Source organism: Bactrocera neohumeralis, chromosome 6, assembly GCF_024586455.1.
Source record: "Bactrocera neohumeralis isolate Rockhampton chromosome 6, APGP_CSIRO_Bneo_wtdbg2-racon-allhic-juicebox.fasta_v2, whole genome shotgun sequence".
Lineage (NCBI taxonomy): Eukaryota > Metazoa > Arthropoda > Insecta > Diptera > Tephritidae > Bactrocera > Bactrocera neohumeralis.
The window spans coordinates 7,300,405-7,321,416 of NC_065923.1; the positions used below are offsets into that span (position 1 = coordinate 7,300,405).

Sequence of the window (21,012 nt, forward strand, 5' to 3'; positions counted from 1 at the left end):
ATAAAATTATCAAAATTTCATGATTATTTTGGGCTCTTTTCGCTGTCTGCCCACATGCAATGCCTGACCGCCATTCACTTGCCTCACGAGCACTTTTCCGCGGTTTCCTTTCTTGTGTTTTTTATTATTGTCTTTTGCTGCGCACAAATCAGCTGTTCGTCTGCTTGCTAGCGTTTGTTCGCGTTGGTTTTAAGGAAAAATATAAAGATTTTATGTTGTTTTGAAAAATTATAATAAAATGGGAGATCATAGTGGAAAAAAATATATAAGCATTTAAAATATATAGGAAATTCCATTGAAACATTCTACAATATCTGATATGTAAATAGAAATCCTTACGTAATTGCTGCTGTCGAGGAGACATCGGTTTGTGAATTCAACTTTGACCGCTATATCCAAGGAAGCTTCCAAAAGAGCTGTCATGTGTTCGCTGGTTAGTAACACTAATACGCTAACTTATATATTGGTTAGTCGAAAAAGTCTTTTCGTATTTTGTCAATAGATGTCGTTGCAGTCATATATCTCCAGTGCTACCAATCACATTGTGTCATACCATATAGTATTGGAGATGTGAGACTTTATTTAACCAAAAAAAAATTAAGTTCGGGGAAGTTGAAAAAAAGTTTTAGCTGTTCAGAAATGACTGAAAATAATGAAAAAATTCGATGTATTTTGAAATTTTGATTAATAATACGAAAAGACTTTTTCGACTACCCAATATAATACAAAAGCTATAAGCTCTTCAGCCAAATGTAGCAGCCTCATCTGCTTTATAAGACCTAATGTATATATTTATCTGTAGTTGTTCCGAAATTTCGTCAATCTCGTTATTTATTTTGGTATTTGTCCTCTTTGCCGCTATAAATTATGATGGAAAGAATTGCAGCCAACTTTATTAAGTCTGAAAGTCTCAATAGCTATAGCCTTAAGTGTTACAAAAGCAAACGAAAACGCACATATACACACCGCCCAACATATGCATATACCCCTATGGAGTTGCAGTTGGAGTTGTTGGTGTTATTTGTGTACGTTTGGTGTGTTGAAGGTTTAGAAAATAAGCCACCGCATACGCACTGTTGCTTGTGGCAACAACTGCCCAACGACCGACACATGCACACCTCCATACATACATACATACATACATATACATTTGTACAAGCGAGCACATGGATTTCCATTTGTTTGTTTGCTTGCTTGTATGTAGCGCTGGCAAACCGACAGTCATGCACTCAACCGATCCCACAAACGATCAACAATCAGACAGCCAGTGAACTAAGCAGTCAAGAAAAATATGCTGAGGTAAAGAACACCATCAACAACAACAACAACAACAAAATCAAAATGAAAGAAAAATATTGTACAATCCTATCAACTATAAACCGGTTTGGCCACTCCACACTTACCTACATTCACGTATACCCACACACACACATACACGCGCGCGCAAACATCCATTCATACATACATCCATACTTGCATACAAAGGTGTTTATGCACATACCCAGCTGGAAGTAGTATCCATAGGTCAGCGCCAATTCCAACTGATCAGCTGATTCTTGTTGCTCTCTTATTGACAAGCGAAAATAAAGCTTTACCTTCGCAAAGTGAGGCTATACCACCGATAACACTTCAATTGGTGTTGAGTTTTTCTGTCAAGTTCGAGCAGAAGGCAACATTGACATTTAGTATAAAAAAATAGAATCCTTCGACAACTCTTTGAGATGAGACTTTAAGGCAATTGTCCTGTGAACAACATAAAATCTTACTTTTGAGCCCTTGCTCTCAACTCTCAATAATAGTCGACTGATATCGATTATGTGGCAGAAGTGCGAGCATATTGATTTACCTTTAATATTGGGCAGTCGAAAAAGTCTTTTCGTATTTTGTCAATAGATGTCATCGTAGTCGTATATCTCCAGTGCTATCAATCACATACATACATACATATATGCATTTAGAAGCAGTGACCTTCGAATGGCATTTCCAACTGGGTTCATGCATTACATGGCCATATATCTATATACATATGGACAAACACTATTCCAATAGATATACAGCTGCAAGCAGTGAACAGCAAGCAACCTAATTGTCCATGCAGCTTGTACGAATCTGACTACAAGCACACACACATACGTAACTACAAACATATGTACCTACTTGCATGTTGGCAGTATGTAAGACAACGAGCATAAGAAGTTAGAACCTCGAATGTTCAAGAAGAAAAAGTAAGAATTTAGAAAATTGAAAATTAAAGTTAAAAAAGTTAATAAATCAATTATTTATATTAAAAAAAATTCAAAAAAATAATTAAAAACTATTTTTTATGAATTTATTCAAATCTCTCTATTAACGGCCGTTGTGTCCGATTCAATTTCAATTATTTATTTATTTGTATATGAAATAGGTGCTCTTGGGAAATTTTTTCCCGCCGATTTCTCTAATGGAATAAGTTATTTGTATGTATATAGAAGCGCGTCCTTCCTTATTTTAGTTTTCACGATAAACGGAAATAGAAGTAGCACTGTATCACTTAGAAGTATGCAATGACAAAATAATTATTAGCGAACTAATAATAAATAAAGCAACAACAATTGTCATTATTATAAAACTGAAATAAAAAAATATTAATGTTTTAAACGCAAATTGCAAGCAATTCAATAGCGCAATACGGTTCACCCTAATGTTGGACATTTTATATTGTGCTCGTACCATCGCGTCGCCATATAGTATTTGTAGCACAATCGATTAACAATGAGAAGACGTCATTTCATGCATGTGACCGTATTTTGCTTTGTGTAGTCTTAGATGATTTTAGCCGAAAAATAAAAATAAAAATGAAAATTTTACGAAACGAATAAAAATACACATATGGAAGTGTGACGTTAAGTAGCCTACAAGTTATGAGTGTGATAAAAGCTGTGTAATAAAATCAAATAAAATCTTAAACTGATTATCGGGCATATAAAGTCATGAGGCGCATAATATAAATTTCAATTACATTATAATAAATTACATAAAACTAAAAAAAGTTTGTATAACTAAAAAAAAAGTTATATAATATTAAAAAAAAATCACATAAAATTAAAAAATAAAGAATTGTAATAAACAGCTAAAATTATATCAGCAGTTGAGGAACTCAAAACCTTGATAGTAGTTAAATGTTTTCAGACAAAACTAAATACGCACTTAAGGGGTTACAAACCTATGTAAGCGGTTTACAAAAATCGACTTTTTTTATGATCTTATTAAGTTTTAGAAAACTTCTAGAATATTATCATAAATTTTCAAGTTGACCTGAGTAATTGTTCCGGAGATACAGGCTTGAGAACTAGTGCGCTCGAGGCTAGCTAGGCTAAGTGCGCCGTTTTCTCAAAAGTGTGTTTTTGAAGTCAGTTAACAAGATTTTTCGGGAACTACTCAACCGCTCGTAACGAAATTACGAAAAATGCAATTCTTAAAGACTTGGACGAAGTATTTTTTTTCGATTACAACTAGTTGAAACAATTTTTTTTTCGATTACAACTATTTGAAAGAAAAATCTTGCGAAAATTTCACTAGAATTTTAATTTTCTTGAAAAAATGTCTACCAAAAATTCAATTTTCAGTTTTTTCTTCCTTCGTCCCAGTTGGAGTTGAGGTTTTAATTAAAACACGTGTATTTTCACTTATGATAATCCTGTAAAGAGTTATCCTGCCAACGCGGGTGCATTTTTTCCGAGGGGTCACCGCAAATGACGTCGCAATGTTCGAGTTCAAAATATTCTTTTCCAAAAATTTCAGAATTTCTCTGTTAATAGTGAATGTTTGTAACAATACAAAGCTCTAATAAAATATTTCATTTTTATATGAGAAAAAGGCTGTTGAAAAAAGGCTTGTTTTTACCCGAGGAAACCCATGTAACCGCTTAATAATGACATGCAAACCGGATATTCACCTTTAAAAAAAAATTAATTTTATGCTTAAGCAGCCTTTTCTTGACTTTTCCACGATGCTACATTTCCAGCTTTTAAGGAAATAATGGAACACTTGTATAAATATACATATATACATATGTACATACAATATATAAATCAGCAAAACAAAATTCATACAAATGTACATACATATGTACATATATACGACCATAAATCGCCGTGTGATCGCTAATTGTGATACTGCTAATAATTTATATTTTGCAGCGACTCATTTGAATATCATTTTTTCATACAGTGAACAGCCACGAATAAAGTTCGAAACTGCATAGCTTATACCAAATATACATTATTAAATATATGCGTACACCTATCCATACCTAAACAGCTTTGCTATATAAAACTCTGAATTTTTTATTTGGCCAGTGAGCGAGCAAATTTATGGCCAACTCCATGTGTGGGTTTAAGGATTTCCGTTCCAATTTTTGGCTGCAAACTTTTTTGGAATGTCATAGGCACGTAGCTATATAAATTTTATATGCCAAACACAGAAATAGCTTAGGACAAATAATCAAAAAGTACAATCGAACGGCGGTGCACACCTTATTCTTTGGGGCGAAGGAAAAAATTCGACTCGAATTTGAAATCCACTTTAACAAACGATTATTTAAGACTTACGTGACCTTTGTTCGCAATGTCAAATTGATTCATATTAATTTATGCAACGAGACGTGCCTAGGCATACACACTTATGCAGAGCGGTGTGTGTGTGTGCACATACATTTTGAAAATAACTCCTAAAAGCGGTTCAAAAGGGAATACTATATTCTAAATTTAGGCTCTAAATTTCGTATTAACAGTATATATATATATTTATATGTATATATGTATATAGACTTACAATGCCAATCAGTGTTAATAAACTCACAGAAATAGAAGCCTCGCCTTCGTGCCACGTTGAAAGCGGAAAATTTGCGAAGGCGGCCTAAAAAGGATGAAATAGCTTGGCACAACACACACACCGGCACACACAGCCACATATTATGTATATGTATGTGTACGTACTGTCGGTGCTGTAATGGAAATGTTTGTCTAAAAATAGTAACAGCCAAAAGTTGAAAAGTTCAAACATAAATATCCACCATAATTTGGTATGGCTGCGCCACCGCGACCTTAAAAAGAAGAGGTAACCCAGTTCAACTGAAACTTTATCTGCGCAGTTACAGCCTGCGATAAGCTTTTAACCAGCAACTCACTTCGCTACAACGCGCCCACTTTGCTGAGATATATTTATAAAGTATTTGCTGCGCAAAATTGAGTTCTGGATTCGTTTTTCGCACACAGAAGGTTCCTTTAACAACATAATGTTGCAGACGTCGCTGGCGAATGTCAACTTACTGACACACGTACATACGCACAAAGTGTTTGAGGTTTGTATGGCATAGTCGAGTGTGTCTGTGCGCAACCCCTAACGTGTGAATTCAAAACACACGCTTGATGAGACAAGATAAAAATGAAGTCTGCTCGAGTATAAAGAATTCCTTAGCATACACGTAGGCGTCTGCGCGTGTTTGCGCATACAATGCGCACTTATAAACACATCCTTCGAGATACATACAAAGCTTGCGAATACATATTTATAAACGTGTTTTCGTTTGAGTCATATTGTTGTCGTTTTTGTAATGTGTGCGCTTGTGTGTGTGTGCCAACGTGCGTGATTGACTAACTGCTAAATCAGCAAGCGTCCGCACCACCACCACTGCACTCATTCACACCCATTAATGCAAGCAGGATGGGCCTACCAATTAAGAGAGTTGGCGTTATTGGCGCTCACAGATATTTTTCTGAGCTGTAAAAGCATAATTTTTATCTTTTATTGCAAGAATTTGTTTTTCATTTTAAGTTTTAAGGCACTTTTAGACACTTAAGTTGGAATTGATTTTTTTTTGTTTTTGGTTCAGTTTTTTTGTATCTATAAAATATTTTTAAAATTTCAATTTTTTTAATTTATTTATTTTTATTGATTATTTTCTGCACTGTTTGCTCACCTTAATGCTGAAGTTCACAGTTACTTGCAGTTACTTGAATATTTTCACGCCTACGCTCTTTCTTAAGTCTCTTTGACATAAAGCTATCACAAATACATGTTTATGTTTGTAGAAGCTTTTTGTTGTATTTTTTTAAGGGAAAGTCTATGAATATGTACTTGAATATTTATATACTATATATATAGAGTTTTATGTGTGTGTGCATTGCAAAGTACGTGCTAAACGAGTATTCGCCAAGGAAGCGGCCGTTGAAGGGTATGTCCTTAGGCACATGTCGCTGCTGAGTCGGCCGACGCCTGCATTTTTCTAAATACACATTTTTGCATTATTCTGCTTACTTTCAAGATCTCGAAGCGTAAGTAAAAAATTTCAAAATAAATTCAAAAATGTGAAATTTTGCCCAAAGTCCGGTACTAAGCTGGAAATTACATAGCCGATCGGAGCCTAAAGTCCTTCTACGAAGTTGTATACGTGAGACAAGCTATGTAGAAGCTTTAAGGTGCACATTTCTCTCATTTCAATTTAAAAATAAACTGTAAATGTATATATGTTTGTATATATGTATGTAAGTATGTCTGTAAGTAATAGTATGTGCAAACGCTTTATTGTCATAACTTTCAAAGTCTCAATGACCTCATAGTTGGCATAAATTTTGTCAGTGTTCAGCGCAGGAACTACAAACAGCAAAATGCCAACAACATATAGAAAGTAAAATACACACACACACAGCGATATGCGAGATACAGCAGCGAGCTGCGAGCATAATAACTCCCCAAATATGCTCTATCCACAATTCCTACATACACTTGCACATATAACCATTGACGTCATCAGTTTCGTTTGTATTCGCAGCTACTTATTTTATTCACCGATACACCCGCACATTCGGGCACAAAGCAGGGATTGACACGAATAAAGCCAAAAGAGAATTATGTCGTATGCTCTAGTCAATGATTTGCCCAAATACAGCTATACAGAGCAGGTCACGCACATCCTTGCACACACACACACACGCGCTTGTACATATATGTCTCAATGCATGAGTGCATGTATGTATGCGTGCTGGGTTTGGCTGCGCCTTCCAAAAATAAAACTAACCAACACTTGCGCAGCGAATTCTTTCCGCTTTCGGCAAATTCGGTTTATTGGAATGTGTGTTTGTATGTGGGTGTGTGTATGTAAGTATGGCGTCGCTGACGGCAAACAGCTGCTGGCAACTGCTGAATGAATGAAATTCGTGTGTCTCAGCGCTGAGCATTGGCGGCATCTGCAGCGTTTTGGGGGCGTGTTGTGCAAGGGTGGCTGTGTGTGCGTGGGCAGTTGTTGCTCAAAAACAAATATGTATGTATGTACATATATATACAAAATCGATATATATCTATACATAATGTGTATACATGAACGATTATATCTATAGAATGCCAATTTCGACTGGCATTTGCAGGTACACAGCGCACCACCGCCGTCTATCACTTTCGGCTCTAATCGTGTACGCGTCTCCAAAGAATCCATCTTGCTTTCGACTTGGCACATTTGCAGTACACAGTGCTATTCATATATTTTTTGCTTTTTGTATTGAATAATAAATAAAATACTAAACTGTACGTGTATGTGTGGGTATGCGCGTGTTCACAATGAATTTATGACAGCGTGTGCGTAAGAGGCTCCGAAATATCTTCATTTTCACGGCTTGTGCGCTTTTTCGTTGTAATATTCTTCCAATATTACATACAAACATATTCTCCTAACATCACATACATACACCATTTTTATATTTATTACAATTTTTTCAACGGCATTCCATTCATTCATCTAAATAATCCAAATACGTACTGGCACATACCTCAATTCCTCAGCAATGCGGCAAGAAGCGTAGGTGTGAAAGACATGAAGCAAGCACTCAAATTAATTACGATTTTCATAAGTTCGATCGGAAAAAGATTCTATATTTTATACAAATTAAAATTAGAGCACGAATATTTAGCACTGCCTGCCGAGGGGCATTAGCTGCTAGAAGCACATTTTGACGGGGTCTAGAAATTTTTCTGGCAATCAGACGTTTTCATAATCAAACTTTTCTTTATGATTAAAAAAACCGTAAATGCATCCGCGTGCTTCACCATAACCATAAAAGTGATCATCGACCTTTGTTAAGGCTTTTTTCCGACCTGTGACTTTCTTTAAACTTGCAGTGAGACATAGCATAAGTAATCGTCTCGTATTGTTGTTGTTGGACCTTTTTCCTGTTGTTGTTTACAAAGCATTCGTAATGATTGCGTTAATTCGTACGATCACCACCACAAATGCTAGCGAGTGTTGCAGCTCTGATATCGCTTCATTGATTGCTGTTGTTGTGAACCGTGGCTTGTAACGAGCACAGCACAGCTACATATTTATAAATAAGACACACTAATGTTCCTCGGCCAGTAGATTTCTTACGTACACCTTTGAATAAAAAATGAATGAGCTCCAAGCATGTCTGCGAATATACATATGTATGTATACATATGTATGCATGTATATGAATATGTATATGTAATTGTTTTCCATTAAAACACATCTACATACATACATATGTATGTATTTGTGACGTCTTGGCTTTGTCACAATCCTCGGTATGACCAGCAGGAAACGAGTTTGTTCCATCAATTAGTCAATCGTGGCAGCCAGCAGACGCACTCTACCTTATCACGGCATATTTGTATGTTGCCTTTCACAGCCGCGACATATTACGGCTGTGTGCTGTCATTCTTAATTTCCTCGCATCCGTAATGTTTCGAGCACATTTTGAACAAGCTGATGACACTGTGCGACTTCTAATAGCCACTTCTAACTCTTAGTCGCCTGCTGTGTTCTTTAATGCGATGCAAGTGCAGCATCATACACTCAACCACTTAATACTAAGAAAAGAAGGCACAAGTATGCAACATGCGTGCGTGTGTATGTGTGAGTGTAATGAAGGCAGCAACAGCAGCACTTACGCACAATTGGCATCCGCTGATGGCAGCTGCCGACCTTGTTTGTTGAAGTTGTTGCCTGGGAGCTGCCTCAATCACAGGTAGATTCATGGAAGAGCCGGAGCAGCTCGCTCGCCGGAAAGGCGATGAGCACAACTTGAGATGAAGAGCGGAAGACATTTTATAAAAGACAAATAAATTTATAAAAAATCTCATAAATGCATAAATTCTGAAATTCATAACGGTTAATTAACGTAATGTCTAATATGTAATAAAATGCAAGTACAAAGTCCACGACAAGCGTTATCGAATTGAAACCGATTACATCAATAACGCGAGCTCGGTCAGCGGTTCAACGTACATACATGTATGTACATATATGTATTTCTCTATATATTTATGTATGCATTTAAAATGCCTGCTAAAATTGTTTTTTTTTTTTGTTTTTGTGAAAAACCTTATTTCGCCTCAAATATCAAAGTCATTCATATATAACTGTGTGCACATACATATGTATGTATGCTTTTCGTTTCGTAGGCAATTACAGTTATACGTTTTTTTGCTTTAAATGTCGCCTGCTGATTATATTTCCGCTCTCGTCTGATAATAGCAACGTCGAAAAAAATTCAGTGAAATGCGAACGCATGAGTGTTTTTTCCGAGCCGATAATCATTTACTCCATGCGCAAACATACATACATACATACACATATGTACATATATGAATATACATGTGTATGTACATATGTATATGCGTTGCCGTATTCAATTGCGAGTTTATTGGGTTTAATGCTAAGCTAAGCCTGTGACTTTGATATGAACAACCTTACATGCAATACATACACACATACTACCAATATACATATGTATGTATTTGCGCCGACTTAAGAGTTGATAGTATTTCGATTTATTTTCAATCCTTCTAGATAATCAGAACCATTCTAATTTTAAATACATGACCAAAACTACTGAATTCTACCGAATGCTTAAAATTAATTTCATGCAAGCAATTAAAAAAATAAACGTAAATAAATGAAATAACGGCATTAGTCTACTCTACAAAGCGAAATTTAGTCTTCTCTATAAAGCGAAATTTAGTCTTCTCTATAAAGCGAATTTTAATGGTTCTAGAAATCACCATTTCATTTCTTATTGCCTTATAGACTTTTCCATCTTTCTAAGCATTATTCTATATTTCCACGAAACTATTTTATAATTTTATAATAATTTAAAAATTCCACGTATGCTTCGCTTGTCTTTGGATATCGCAGTGATGCCATAATATTCTGCTGCTGTTAATTGATTTTGAAGCAACATGAATAAATCTCACGGTGTTATCCAAAATGAACAAGCACAGAGCAAATCTCACTTTGTCAAATTTATAAAAAAAACAAGCAAGCGGAATTTTAAGCCAAAACAAATTAATAGAAGATGAAAAATTAATTGAAAACGTAACCAACGCCCCCTAATTGACGTCATATCCGGTTTTGCGCGGGAGAAATAGCAACGTAGCAGAGCACAGCAGGCGACCAACAGCATGTGGGTACTCAAACGTACTCAAATGTGTGCTGCGCTAACGATACTCAATGGTTGAGAAGTAGCAAACAACATATGTACGCTCCATGCAAAGATTGAAAAAGACCGTTCCGGAAGAGAACATACCACGTTTTCAAAACTTCAGTTTACTTTAAACTTTCCAAAAGTTGCAAGTCTTATACTTTTCCGTCTATCTCAAATCAATTAAAACAGCAACCTTATTACAGTAGCGTGGAATGTAACTCACTGTTAACCGCAGACGAACTTTAAAAGCGACTGTTACAATAACATTGCATAGCAGTATGGCACTCATGTTATGTCGGTTTTAATGTTAAGCGTAGCAGAGTGTTAAACAAATAATTAGCAAATATAAACATAAGAAAATTGTTTCATTATCATGACTCTTCCTGAAATTTTAGGTTAAAAATAATGAAAATCATGGTTGCCTTAATGTCAAAATTTACCTCTCGCACTTATCTGATCTGGCAACTAACATGAGGGAACGCCAAAAACAACGAATAATGAAGCACCATTATGATTGCCAAATCGAATGTAGTATATATGCACATATGTATGTTGTATATTTGTAGAAATAAAGAAATTTTCTGTACCCAACATTGGATTTCGTATTTTTAAACATTTCACGTAATTGTGGCTATTTTTCAGTCGTCAATTTTTTAATTTCAAATTTTAAATTATCTTTTTGTGGTTATTTTTGGATACTTTAATGTTCACGAGTGGCGCGCGTGTGTGTGTGTCAATGTATTTGCATGTGTTGTGCGCTCGTTCTGTTTTCATTATTTCATTAATAAGAAATACAGAAAACAATTTTCGTGTAGCACAACAATAACAATAAAAACTCACAGAAACAAATTCCAATAGATTTTCATTGAAAGAAATGATTGCAGGCATTTAACGAAAGCTTCATATTTGTCTTCAGGGGAAATACATACCAATTTTTACTTGAACACACTTCGATTAAATTAAATATTTGTTTATGTTTTCTGTTTTCTATTTTTGGTTTTTTTGTGCGCTATTTGGCCAAGCGCTGGCTGCCAAAAGCCAAAGATTCATTCATTATTTCGACAGGCAATGTGTGGAATCGACAATTAAAGCAGAGAAAACGCAAAGCACCGAATAGATAAATATGCAAGCGTGCTGGGTGCTGGAATTATACGACAGAAACAGACAGATCCAAGCAAATATTGACGCTTCCAGCATTGAACACACACTTACAGTTATGAGCGAAATGCAAGCTCCGACGATCTCAAACCCGAACATCACGGATTGCAATGGACTAATTATCTGCCTTTGCGAAGCAAATTTCATACATAGCACTCGCGTTTAAGAAAACGCCTATCTGATCAATGTTTTGTGGATTCCGTGTTGAATAGTTTCGAAAAACAGTTTTTGTTTACAGTTAATCACCTTGAACAACGCCAGCATACTCATGTGAGAGCATATGCGCATACCCGGCAGAGAAGCATGAGACTTTGTTCTTCAGTAGAATGTGGCCTGAGAGTACCAGGAGCACACCTGCAAAGAAAGTTTGATGCTCGGAGGTCTAAATATATTTTCATGTTGGGAAAAAAGATAAAGGAAAATGTTGCTGGGTTAAATTAAGAGTTATACATTTCTTGAATTTTTAGTGTGTTTCAAACTGAGTCTTCCTACTGGGCATTTGGGTATTTTTTTTTTTATATCCATACCGCAGTTTGCGTATGTGTGTGTTGTACTTATAAAAATGTAAACAATAAGACGGAAAAATACTTAAAATTGTTTGGATATCGTTTTGCAAATTCCTCGCACCGAGTATTTATAATAATTTTGAAAACAAAGAAATTAATATTGGAATGTGTTGAAATATTTTTGGCTTAATGCAAAGTGCTATGCCGTAAATAAGAATCCTAATATGTAAATAAATTTTAGTACAAAACTATGTGCATAGTCATGCAGAGCTAGACTAGAGTATATATTCTGACAAGACTTCTTTCCACACTTTTATTTACATACCAAAGTGCAACCAAATAATTTCCGGCTTCTCTTTCTGTCTCTCTCATTTCAGAAAGCCAATCGTTTCACATTCATCGCACTTCGAACTATAAAAATTTGCGTCGGATCGGCAATTGAGGATTTGACACGACTAGCCTGAAGAGCCGAGCAAAAGAATGAGGGAAACTGATGGTCCACGGCTAGCGTACCGAGGGCATTGAGATTTCTCAAGCAAAAGTTTGCCACACTACATGGATCGTAGAAATGGCGGCGATATTTTGGCGCCACCTCGGCCCCCAAAGCACTTACCACGTGTACATCGTCCCCGAGCACCCGAGCCAGAGACTATGTTAAACGGATCGCAAACGAAACCGGAGTGGCAACAGCAACAGCAACAGCAACAACAACAGCAGCAGCAGCAGCGGGAACAGGAACAAAAGCAGAAACAGCGGCAAATGTCGACAACAACGTCGACAGCGACAGCAGCAACGAACACGACGAGCACCGAAGTAGCGCAATGTACAATTAGTAATAACCAGCCAGAGCAACAGCAACAGCAACAGCAACAGCCGCAGCAGCATAATTTTAATAGCAACATTTATTCAAGTCAATATAGTATTACGGGGGCAGATCGAGGTGTTGGTACAAACAGTCGAAATGATAGTGTTGCCGTTAATGGTGTTACAACATTAATGCAACCAGAGTTCGAGGACTACGAGATTCATCATTTGACGATACTGCCGCAGCGACCGACCACACTGAATCTCAGCCGCAATAGCAGTCACGTGAGCACCACATCCTCTTCGACATCATCATCGTCCATAACTGCGGCGAATACGTTTACACGCCGCAGACAATTGCCGCCTACCCCGGGTGCTGCTGCACGACTACTTGTAAATAACAATACAAACAACAACAACAGCAGCAGCAGTAGCAGTAGCAACAACAACAACGTACGTAGCCAATCGAACAATAACGGTGGCTTAAGTGGTGGTCTCACTGGTTTACTCAGTCATTTCCATAGCACCGAACCAGCTGCTGCTTCATCAGTCACGCTGGCTCAACCGCGACCCGAGTCCCAGAGGCTCACCAACGAGTACGTCGATACTCCGTTCCGAAACGCTGCACCCAATGCTGGCTTACCGAATCAACTGCAGCTGCAACATGCTTCCCGCGCGCAACATCCGGCGGGACAGCATGATGGTGGCCAAACGACAACGCACCATCTGTTGTTGCTGCCACAGCGAGAATTCCGTCAACAGCAGCAACAACAACAACAACAACACCTGCAGCACCAGCATCAACATCAGGTACATTCGAACCGCTTGGCGGGAACAGTGGCTTCGACGACCGTCACGGCGGGCATCGACGGCACAGACGGCTTCTTACATTCGCATCATAATCACAAAACGCCTATGCCCACTGCAGCGACAACAACCTGTCCACATACTGGCAAGGTGATTCCAGTCGCGCCGAATGGGCACGGTAGCAGCAGTAGCAGCGGATTGGGCAGCTTTACCAGCTCCCTGAACGCGCAACAGTCATTTACTCCGGCAATCACCAAACAACCCGCCTCAACGACCAGCCAAACGTCGCACATCGGCAGTAATAATTGCAAATTTGCTAAAAATCTTCCCGCATTCGACGACTTGTTAACCATGCACAACATAGCGACGGGCATTTCCACGCCACAGGGTATGATATCCGCTGTACACGGCGCCAGTCCGCTTGGTACACCCATCATACTGGGCAGTAGCGGTGATACATCCTCATTGAATCAGCTGCTTTGCCCACGATGCGGTCATTGCCGTTGCGAACAGTGCCAAAGTCCACCCCATCTGCCGCAAACGTGGCTCTGCAATAAGACCTGCCTATGCAGTGCCGAATCGGTCATCGATTATGTGTCGTGTCTGTGTTGCGCCAAAGCATTATTCTACCATTGCGCACGCGACAACGACATGGACTGCGATGATGGTTCCGGCACACCGTGCGTTGACAATCCCTGCTCATGCGGACCCTACAAACGTACGCAGCGTTGGGGTTGGCTGGGCGCACTATCGCTCGTACTACCCTGCCTTTGGTTGTATTGGCCTATGCGCGGCTGCGTATCCTTCTGTGAGAAATGTTACGGACGGATTGTGGGCCGCGGTTGTCGCTGTCAGCAGACGGACTCGCCAACCAACATTATACCGATATCACAGTTGGGCCTTAACGGAAACGGAAGCAGCGGTACGGCAAGCATTTTAAGCGGCAACAATGGTGGTAGCGATTCATTGAAATCAGCCAATGGACATCATCATCATAACCATCATCACCATCACAATCATCATATGCGAAAGGGCGATCTAACGCCTAAGAAACGACTGCTCGATTCAAATGGCGAATACTAAAACTATAAAGGCTACATACGAGTATATCGACAGCCAAACTGGTATAGAAATTTGTATGCGGAAACGCCATTTAACTAGGGTACTACTTGCGTATGAAGTACAGAAGTTGGATCAGAGAAGATTTATAACTGAAGAACCACTGCTGGCGGTGGGTTGTGGCGTGAGGCAGTCATAGAGAATAGAGACTATGTGACCGGGGTAAAAGGGTGGTGGTAGTAGTCTAGTTTATCGAGCAAAATCGCCTGATTGTAGAGAAGTGTTAATTGACTGACAATCGAGCAACAGTATTTTAATGTAAAAGAACTTGCATTTAGTGTGCGCAATGAGTTCCAATCTCTATCTTTCTCTATTTCTAACTCCTTCTCCCAAACTTATTCTGACCGCCGGACAGGTTGTAAACCCATCACTGATGCCACATAGCGCCTAGCCCGCCGCGGCAGTTCCTTAGAGCTAGAAATAGAAGTGTAGAGAAGACAGTAAACAGAAGGGGAAAAGAAAACTGCAACATTTTTACAACAAAAAATGCAGCACGAAATTAACTAAATGAACTATAACGGTGAAAGAGGAATAAGTTGAAAATAAAATTATAGATTGGTAAGAAAGTAAACGAAATGGGAAATTCATGAATAAACTATATATTTAGAGTAAAAAAAATAATAACCAAAGACTGCAAACAGATAATTATTAATTATTAGAAATGTTATTTAAAAGGGAATTAAAAAGCGTGCTTTCTAATTTTAACCATTTAATATTTCATCGTGCAAACGCAATTTTAATTTCAGTTTGAATTTTTCAATTTTTTTACCCAACACAGTCGATCGTAAATATGCCGTGTTTTATCGTAATTTGGTTGCAACGTTTTTCAGCAAGAAAATGTAGTAAATTTCCACTAAATTTCACAACCTATTCATTTTTACAACTAAACACTTTTTAATAAATTATTTTTGTTATAACTTTTTTATAAAAAATATAGTTATTTTCTTTAACGTTTTATTTGTTCACCATCTAAGTCAGGTCGCGGTGTCAAACATTGACATTTAATTGAATACTTTATAACATAATTCCATTGTAAAAAGAAAACTAAAAAGCAAACAAAAATAAAACAATTGTATATAAGAACTCGTAAACCAGGCGCTGGTACTCGTACGGAGTTGCAAAGTGTAAAACTAAGTGAAATAATCGGAAAACGAGAGTGTGTATATGGAAAAGCTTAAAGCTCGCGATAATTTAGAGGTTAGGTAAACGAATAGCTAAGGCAAATTAGGGTGCGCTTTTGAAGACGCTGGCCACTGAAACGGTACACAGAAGGCTTAGCTTATTTGGATAATTTTCATTCGTTTCTTTTCGAAATCGTAAAATTTTATTAATAGCAATGTGAGCGGGAATATGCAAACATACCAAACAAATGTGAGTCTGTGTTAGTTAAAACCGATTACCTTGAGTATTTGGATGCGCTCCAAAAGTCCGACAGAATACACTCATATTTAACAGTTTGACACTCCTTTTGAGCAAAACAGATAACAATAAAACTGAAAAACTGAAAAACAGCGAAAGCAATGCAGTCAATAATGAAAATATCCGCAAATGGATATCGTAAATGTGCGTTTCGGTTTTTATGAAAGTCGCTTGCCTTTAGCATTCTCTATATTCTCTGCGCGCTCGCATTCACACATTATTCCTTTGATTCCTACAGTCTAAATTACAGAAACGCGAAATAAAAAGCAAATTATATACAAATTATATATGCACGTACACTGACAGGCGTTTGTATGTGTATGTACTGATAAAAAATAAGAAACAAAATCTTCGTAAAATGTATTTTATATAGCAAACTTTTTGTAGCGCATAAAAAGAAAATCTGAGAAAAATATAAGCATAAATGTAAAACATTGCTCCTCACAACGAAACAAGGAAAGCGGCGAAAAAGTAAAGGCAAACATTACATCTGTCATCAAATCAGCTAATTTAGGTCTCGCAATAACCTGTAAAAGTCAGAGATCAATAGAGTTATGAAATTTACAAAAATTGCTAGAAAAGCTTAACAAAACGAGCTGAGTACTAATCAGCGACGCTGTTTTGGTTTTGTAAAGCTTGCAGTTGAGATCTGGATCACTTTATATTTATATTTCTGAAACGCTTTCACTTTCTATAGCTTTAGTTTTCAAAAAGCTAAATGAAAATGTTCAAGTTAAATGTGAGTTTTCAAAGCTGAGGAATACGACCGACCGGCGGCTGCACCGTAAAGTCAAACTCGTGTTTACCTCATTTTAATATCGGTTTTGCCATTATAGCAAAAACAAATTACAACAGTTTTAATCAAAAAGCTCACAAAGCAGCATAAAGCTCACAAAAAGCTCTAACTAAAGTTTTTTTTTTCAATTGAAGCTTTGGCTTATAAAGCTTTAACATTGAAAAAAGTGGTATTTTTTACAATTCTGTTTCTGTCGAACAAATTTTTCTCTTCTTGTCGCTTGTATTTGCATATTTTCTCTCACAAAGCATTCAAAATCAAGCGGGATCTTTTGGAAGTTGGCAACTAACGCAGCTTCTCTTGTAACTATTACAACTTTTGCGGTAAATAAAGAATTGCAAAGCCATAACTAATTGATTTGATGCTATTTTGCCTGAAATGCTGTCGGCGGAGCCATAGAAAATATAGAAAATTATACACAGCTATATGTACATATGTACATACTTATACTTACATACACATGTTTCCAGTCGTACGATTTAAAGTTAAACGGAATTAACGTAATTTCATAGCGGCACTTTCATGAAAAGATTTAAACACCAAACAAATTAGCAGAGAGTAACTAACAAGTAAAGATTTAAATACGAAAACTTTCTACTCAAATGGTAAATTTTATTTTTTTATACAATACAAGTGGAAAACGTTTATTTTATACGAAGAATAATACAAAAATCCTATAGTTGGTTAAAAAAGTAGGTAAAAGTGTAAATATGTATATGTAAAATGTGCGACCTAAATTCTAAATTATTTACCAAGCGAAATTTTTAAATAAAACACACTACAATGCAGCACTACTTTATACATATATGTACATAGAGGGTATATATACATGATTCCTTATATCCACTCCGTGATATGTCTGTAGTATTCCGCGCAGAAAGTGTAGTGAAATGATTATAATTTACACAGTTATATTGTGGAAACCAACGCCAATTTAAAGTCCAATCAAAAATCGTCACTTATCTTTGATAATTAAAGACAGATAAGAACTGTAAATTGTTTCGTGTAATATTGAGCATAGTGAGTAGTGGTACGAAGCTAAATTTACTAAATTTTATTTATACTTACAGATATATGTATATATCTATATATATATATATACATACACGTATATATAAATGTCACTATTCAATAACTGAAAATATAGTTGTAATGTGAACAAAGGTTAAAAATACAAAAACAAAATGCAAAAAAAAACACAAAGCAAAACAAAATACCAAGCTAATCTTAGTTATTAATTTTAGTTACGGAATTTAATTAATGTATGTATAATTACGACTATTATTACTATTATGACTATTATTTAAACTTAGACAGAAACTATATTATTGTTACACAAATATAATTAAAATTAAACTTGAGCGAAGTAAAATTAAATTGTACATGTAATTAATGTAAAATTGAGACTAATTTAATATTATGTAAAAAACAACAACAACAAAACTAAAAGAATAGAAGTCGACTAAATCTATAAAAAAAAGTAAAGCAAACTCCATACCTGTGTGTGTGTGTGTGTAATTAGGCGGAGGGAATGCACGGCAAAAATCGCGCTTTGAACTCGGAACTCCGAAACGCAGCCGAGCCGTAGAAAAGCGCTTGCATTAAGCAGCCGTTAGCACAAAAGTGCAAAAGCAATGCTTTATCCTGTAAACCAAAAAATTTCAAACGGACCACGCCTACATCACACGCGCGCATAGTCCTTTGGGTGCTGCTCACCTTCTCAGGCTGCACGCGTCGGACACTCGCTTGGACTGCGCACGACTTTTGTATGACAACTCTGCGCCTAAATGCACACACACATGCATAAGTATATACATTCACACATACACACATTTGAGCCAACGTAAAAAGTCGAAATAATCGAAATATGAGAAAAATATTTAAAGGCGCTCGTATTTTGACTGCAACGAATGTGTGTGTGTGTGTGTTCACCAAGTATGTGGTGTGGTTAATGTTGTTTAAATTTGTTTTAAATCTTGTTTTTAATACGCGAAGAGGAATATTATTTATTTTATTTGTAACATATTTTACTACTACTAATAAATGTATGAAAGAAGCATAGACTCAAACTGAATGTAAATTTCAAAAGATAAAAAACACTAAAAACCAACTGTGTGTTAATATACCTACCATACTGTCTATACATGTACATGCATAAGTGTGTGTATGTATCGTATGTGGCGTGTATGCACTAAAAACAATCAAAAGGGAATAAATATAAAAAAAACGTAAGAAAGTAACCAAATCGACTTCACACACGCATTAATACCAACATAAACATACATACATACATACATTCATACTGCATACAGAGCACATACATACATATGCATACACACAAACAAACATACATACTAAAGTTAACGAGAATGATGATGTTAATGATGATGCACTCATAGAGTTGAAGAAATGATTATTATTATTAAATACGAAATAAATAAACAAAAAAAATCATAAAATACTAAAATTTAAACTCCGTGCGTTTTTATTGCCCTCTGTTTTGTTATTGCCTAGAAAATAGTTAGTTGCTGCACAATGTGTTGGAGTTAACAGCTGCGCTCAGCGGTTAGTTCGGACTCTCGTCGGCTTTTTCAGCTAGTGCGGCCTTTTCAGCTCATTAGCCTCGAAGAAGAAGTCTCGCAGAAAAGAGAGAGAGCGCCATGCCAATTGAAGCAATTTTTAACGATCAGCCAAATAAAATGGAGCAGATGACACGTTTTCCAGCTCAACATCCTTTACATGCAATTTTCGGCAGAGGTTGAAGCGAAATTTCACCAATTAATGAGGGATGTTAGCACTTCTTGTCGGACACGATCAAGCTATGACTTCTGTCTACATCGTATTTCGCGTCGCACATTCCCTGGCTTTATGTAAACTATGTTAAAGAGACAAAAGAAAAATATTAAGAAAATTTATTTTGGTCTCTTAAAAAGTAAGTAAGTTCCAGGACACTTGTTTCGCTTTTGCAGGAAATCTCAAATAGAAGCGTTATATTCACTTAGACATTTTATATTTCCAACTAGTATCAATTCCAATCCCAACTAGTCAACCGTCTGTCTTCCCTCTAATACAAAGAACAAATCATTTTTGCATTTTAAGACCTAAAAATTCATGTTCCGTCGACTGTCTTTTCAAAAGAAAAAAATATTACATGATAAAGTACCGCTATTTTACCTGAATAGTTCGAGGTTTCACTGAGAGCTTTCATAGTACGAACTTAAATACATACATATGAACATACTTACATACATATGCCATAAGTATATAAAAAATCTTGCGGCGGCGACAAACGCAGGCAGCGACAAAATGATGGCACACGGCAGCAGCAGAAGCAACTCTGGCAACAACACTAAAATCAAATAAAATTAAAAGCATTAACAACAACAACAGCAGCAGACACAACCACAGTGCCCGCGACAGCAGGCAATGAGGGAAAAATAAAACTAAAGCAGCTGCTTCCGGTGTTTGATTGATAGTGAACTGGCAGTTTGTTTATCTCTTGGATTTGAAAGCAAAACAACAACACATCGACAAAGCGACTAGCGAACACTCCACATACATACATACATGCAAGTGTATGGACGATTGTATATGTATGCTGACTGCCGAGTGAATAAAAGAAACTATTCCAGAGCGGCAAGAGCACATTTCAGTCACGCACACACACACACACCAACACGGACATGCAGGCCCGCATACATAGAGACGTGCATCCGCAAAGGCGAGCGTACGACTGCGCATGTGTGTGTGTGTGTGCATGTGGAACGGTGTTCAATTGCTCCGAGCGATAAGCACCATGCACACTGCCTACGAGTGCGGAGGGAACGCAACGCAATCAGAGCGATGCAGAACAAAATGTCTGTGGCGAAAAGATGCGACTGAGCAAGGGACACTGCGCGCCGCTGCACTCTCGCGGGCCGCTGCATTG

General features: G+C 37.0%; 1 protein-coding gene across 5 annotated transcripts in view; it reads left to right on the forward strand.

The window, feature by feature from the left end:
* The window catches only part of LOC126763302 (protein sprouty), a 57,424-nt gene extending 37,867 nt beyond the window's left edge, over positions 1-19,557 (forward strand). For all 5 annotated transcript variants that reach the window (XM_050480646.1, XM_050480641.1, XM_050480644.1 and 2 more), the window contains one exon: positions 12,517-19,557. In XM_050480646.1, the coding sequence (XP_050336603.1) occupies positions 12,695-14,833 (2,139 nt within the window). In that variant the 5' untranslated portion in view covers positions 12,517-12,694 and the 3' untranslated portion in view covers positions 14,834-19,557. The remainder of the gene's footprint in view (positions 1-12,516) is intronic.
* Positions 19,558-21,012: the final 1,455 nt, after the last annotated feature.